Here is a 4,466-nt window from a genome sequence, read left to right as displayed (position 1 = left end):
GATCAGAAAGGCTAATAAATATTGCAAAATTTGAAAGAAAAAAGATACACGTTTTTTCCTAAGGGAGCACCTCAGAGAGGAGGAAATTTGATTTATTAGTGGGCGGTTGTGGACTCTGGCAATGTGATTGTGATTGTACCTGACCAAGCAAATTTTTTGCCTGTTGAGATTGTACTAGACCGTATATTTTTTTATTTTATATATATTTTTTTTGATGCTGAACTTGAATGGCAATCTACTCATCCTCACAATCTTCTTTCTACAACCAAGTATTTAAAAAAATTTCTTATTTATTTATTTATTTTTAAACAAAAAGAAGACTATATATGTATTTGATTTGTCACCTCTTTTCATATTTCATCATCTTCTCTATTATATCAACCAACATTTTGGATTGTAGACACCAAAAGATGGACTCACATAGCGCAGAGAAGATAGAGAGCCAAAACCAGCCTCCACAATTACAGCAACCAAGCAAAGGCACCTCTTTTATTAGAACTTGCTTCAATGGGCTTAATGCCTTATCAGGTCTCTCTTTCTCTCTCTCTCTACATATATATGTATTATGTATATAAATATATATATATATATATCAGTTTGCATGTGTGTTTTCTTGATGCATTCTCCATCATTTCCTACTCCATATCATTCAAGGAGTTAAAATTATCTCCCAAACAATGATGTCCCTTGTTACTTGGGGAAGAGATTGTTGGCACTTACATGTGTGGATGTCTCATAATTGTGTAAAGACGATTTGAAAATCCTGAATACGGAGAGTATGCAAAGCAGACATTATCAATATATACAATCACATTTATGACTTTGGCTATTGTAAATGCACTCATAGAGGACTAATGTTTCATACTTTGCTTTCTCAGGTGTTGGGATACTGTCAATTCCATATGCACTGTCTGAGGGAGGGTGGCTGAGCTTGATTATACTTTTCGTTGTAGCAGTTCTCTGTTTTTACACAGGACTACTACTACAACGATGCATGGATGCTCACCCGCTGATCAAAACTTATCCGGACATAGGCGAGCTGGCCTTTGGGGGTAAAGGAAGAGCCATGGTGTCCACTTTCATGTATCTTGAGCTCTATTTGGTTGCAGTTGAGTTTCTGATATTGGAAGGGGACAATTTGAATAAGCTGTTCCCCAACACCGACTTTCACATTGCTGGCCTCAAGTTCGGAGGCAAACACGGCTTTGTTCTGCTCACTGCCCTTGTCATATTGCCAACAACATGGTTAAGGAGTTTGGGGTTGCTGGCTTATGTATCGGCGGGTGGGGTTTTGGCCTCCATTGTTCTGGTTGGTTCTGTTTTCAGTGCTGGTGCAGTTGATCATGGTGTGGGGTTTCATGAAAGAGGAGAGCTTGTCAATTGGAGAGGAATGCCTACAACCATGAGCTTGTTTACCTTTTGTTATTGTGGTCATGCAGTCTTCCCCACACTCTGCAATTCCATGAAAGATAGGAGCCAATTTCCTAAGGTAAGAAATAGTACCCCAAGTATTCAAGTATTTTGTCTTTCCCTTAAAGTTTAAGCACACGCACGCACTATATTTTTCTCTCATGATTGTTGTTGTTGTCATCAATATCATTCTTTTTTCCTCTGCAATTTTTTCTATTGGATGTCATTTCTCCTATTATGTTTAACTTTTTAAAGTTATTTTTAATAACCTCTATGGCATTTTACTTTTGAATGCCCTCTTCGCTGCTTACTTTTTATTACAACTAGTTTTTCTCGCTTCACCAGCACGTCGCTAGATCTCTATTATATGTCTCCAAACCATCTTAGTCAACTCTTTCTAAATTATTACCAATCAACCCTACGCATAATATTTTGTCTATAAGGAAAACTTACCCTCAACCTCCCCTTTATTCACTTTGATTAGATTTTTTTTTCATGGTTTTAGTTTTTCTTGTATAACATTTTTTTTTTATCAATTCTTATTCATATCAAATTGATTGGAGATGAGAGAATCAATCAAGATAGGGAAAGCTAATAAAATGTAACAACAAATAAAAGTGACAAGTTCCCTGTTGAAATTGAGGGTACTGCAGTATTGGAAAGGAGAACACCAACACTACCTTTAGTTGATAGTGAATCAAGATGTGACATTTGCCTTTTAAAGTACAGAAATTACTTCCAAATAGTTGGAAGAACACATTGTCAGTTTGAATTACCAAAAAATAATTATACATTTATTAATCTGTCATTTGATTATCTCTAACCAGATTTAAAAGGATTATAACCTTAAATTTTGATTTAAAGGGAATTTTTTTTTTTTAAAAAAAAAGAAAAGAAAAAAAAATGAAGAAGAGAGAGTTAAGAACAAAATAATCAAGAATTGACAGAAAACAAAAATTGCACATCGCACAAAACGAAAAGATTTGTCATAGTTCAGCTTATAACTACATCACAATAGAGGTCAGTGAAGAGTTTTGATTATGTGAAAAAGAAAAGAATTTAGAAGTCTCTCAAAACCTTAATCCCAATAAATGCTTCGTTTTTTTTCACTCTCAACCTCGAATTTTAGTGTTCTCTCATAAGTCATAACAGTTTAAATCCTAATACTTTTATATTTGGGGTTACGATAGAGACTAAAATCTGGGTCCGAGACCCGCAAAACAAACACATTTCAATTTTGTTTTTTCATAAGCAAAACTAGCCTAAAGTCCGTTTTACCCTTGTTAGTAATTCCATGAAAGGCTAACAATTAGTGTACTAGTATTATAAGCAATTTTGGTTGGATATGATGATTACCATTCTCATTTTATTCACTTTCATTGCAGGTTCTACTTGTGTGCTTTGTTCTAAGCACCATCAGCTATGGATCAATGGCAGTTATAGGCTACCTAATGTATGGAGAAAATTTGATGTCTCAAGTGACATTAAATCTCCCTACAAGAAACGTAAGTTCAAAAATAGCAATATATACCACATTAATCAACCCCATCACCAAATATGCCATAATTGTATCTCCAATTGCCACAGCTCTTGAGGCCACATTTCCTTTCAAAAACAGCAGATCCATCAGTCTCCTCATCAGAACGGTTCTGGTGATCAGCACTGTTTTTGTGGCGCTAGCCATTCCCTTTTTCGGCTATGTGATGGCGTTTATTGGAGCATTTCTGAGCGTTAGTGTCTCGATTTTGTTCCCCTGCCTTTGCTACCTGAAGATCAACAAAGGTTCTCTGAGTTTCGGATCGGAGATGATGCTTATTGTGGCAATTCTAGTCATGGGAGTTTTTGTTTCTGTCTTAGGTACATATACTTCTGTAAAAAACATTGTAAACCATATCAGACCAACTTGACTCATGACAGTTCACCATAGACTGCCAATATATAATAAAATCAGTAACTTGCACTTTTTTTTTTGCTAGAACATGATGTTAAAACTAATAAAAACATGAACTACGCTTGATTTTTAGCCACAAGGCCGAGAAAAAAAAAAAAAAATCAAATTTTAGGAATAGGGTAGTGTAATGTATTTTTTTTTAAGATTAACCTGGGGTGGCTCCCAAATCAAATTGTTTGTACTCAGTGCAAGTCGAACGTCAATTCTAATACTTTATGAGGCACAAGGCCTAGTGACCTTGCCATTGGGGTTGTAACTTGCTCTGTTTTCCTTTGAAGCTCACCTGGGGAAAAAGCTGTCCTTAACTCCAAACACTGCTTAAATGGAGATACAAATTGGCCAAGATACAACTCAGTGGACTCAGCCAAGGTTCCTTTTCAGTTTGTGTAGTTTAAATCCAGCCCTTAAATTTCTAGAAAATATTATTTACATAGATAAAAGTTGATTGCAATTTCATGTACAAAGTATAAATGGCATGGTTGATGGTTAAGAGTTGGCAATGATCTAACCTAGTAGTAAACAAGCAGCAATGATTTCCAATAATGAACAAAAAGAGTATTTAAGGGAAGGAGAATAAACAAAGGGGTTATAGATCATATTTTGGTAACAAAGAGAAAGTGGAGGGAAAAATGGACTACGAGTAAAACTTCTACATTATCCTAAGTTGAATCTTAGAAATTTTGACATGTGGTCTTTATCGTAGAGTGTGTGAGAGGGGTCCCCATGTATAGTATTGTCTTGTCCATATAATGTGGTCGACACAAACTTCCTATGATCATGATTCATGGATGACATTGTCTGGGGTTGACATTTCAATTCATGTTGTGGCTAACAGATCATGAAATTTAGTTGAATGTTGGTGGTTTTGATTATACAATTACAGGTGATGCCGATCATGTGTATAAATATCTGGGAAGATACTAGTAGAGAAGAGTAAGGATTATCTTAAGTTTGCTAGTCCTTATATCTGACCATGCAGTGTATTGTTGCTATGACAAAATGGTAATTTAGGCACAAATCCTCTAAATCCAAAGTTTTAATATATTTAATCCTGCTTCTGATTATGGTGAATAAAAATGGTAAGAAAATTAGTTGGATTTGCAGA

At 35.3% G+C, this 4,466-nt stretch overlaps 1 protein-coding gene across 1 annotated transcript; it reads left to right on the top strand.

The window, feature by feature from the left end:
* The first annotated feature begins 339 nt into the window (after positions 1-339).
* On the top strand, positions 340-3,385 carry LOC132294851 (amino acid transporter AVT1I-like). Its single transcript, XM_059792855.1, has 3 exons — positions 340-528; positions 879-1,489; positions 2,796-3,385. Exons 1-3 carry the CDS (start codon positions 411-413, stop codon positions 3,315-3,317), a joined length of 1,251 nt encoding a protein of 416 aa, XP_059648838.1. The 5' UTR covers positions 340-410; the 3' UTR covers positions 3,318-3,385.
* The last annotated feature ends 1,081 nt before the right edge of the window (positions 3,386-4,466 follow it).

Source organism: Cornus florida, unplaced genomic scaffold (genome assembly GCF_030987335.1).
Source record: "Cornus florida cultivar Cherokee Brave unplaced genomic scaffold, ASM3098733v1 CherokeeBrave_3.0.0_Hap2_Chr02, whole genome shotgun sequence".
Classification (NCBI taxonomy): Eukaryota; Viridiplantae; Streptophyta; class Magnoliopsida; order Cornales; family Cornaceae; genus Cornus; species Cornus florida.
The sequence above is the reverse complement of the archived record's forward strand: the minus strand, read 5'-3'. Positions and strand labels throughout refer to the sequence as shown.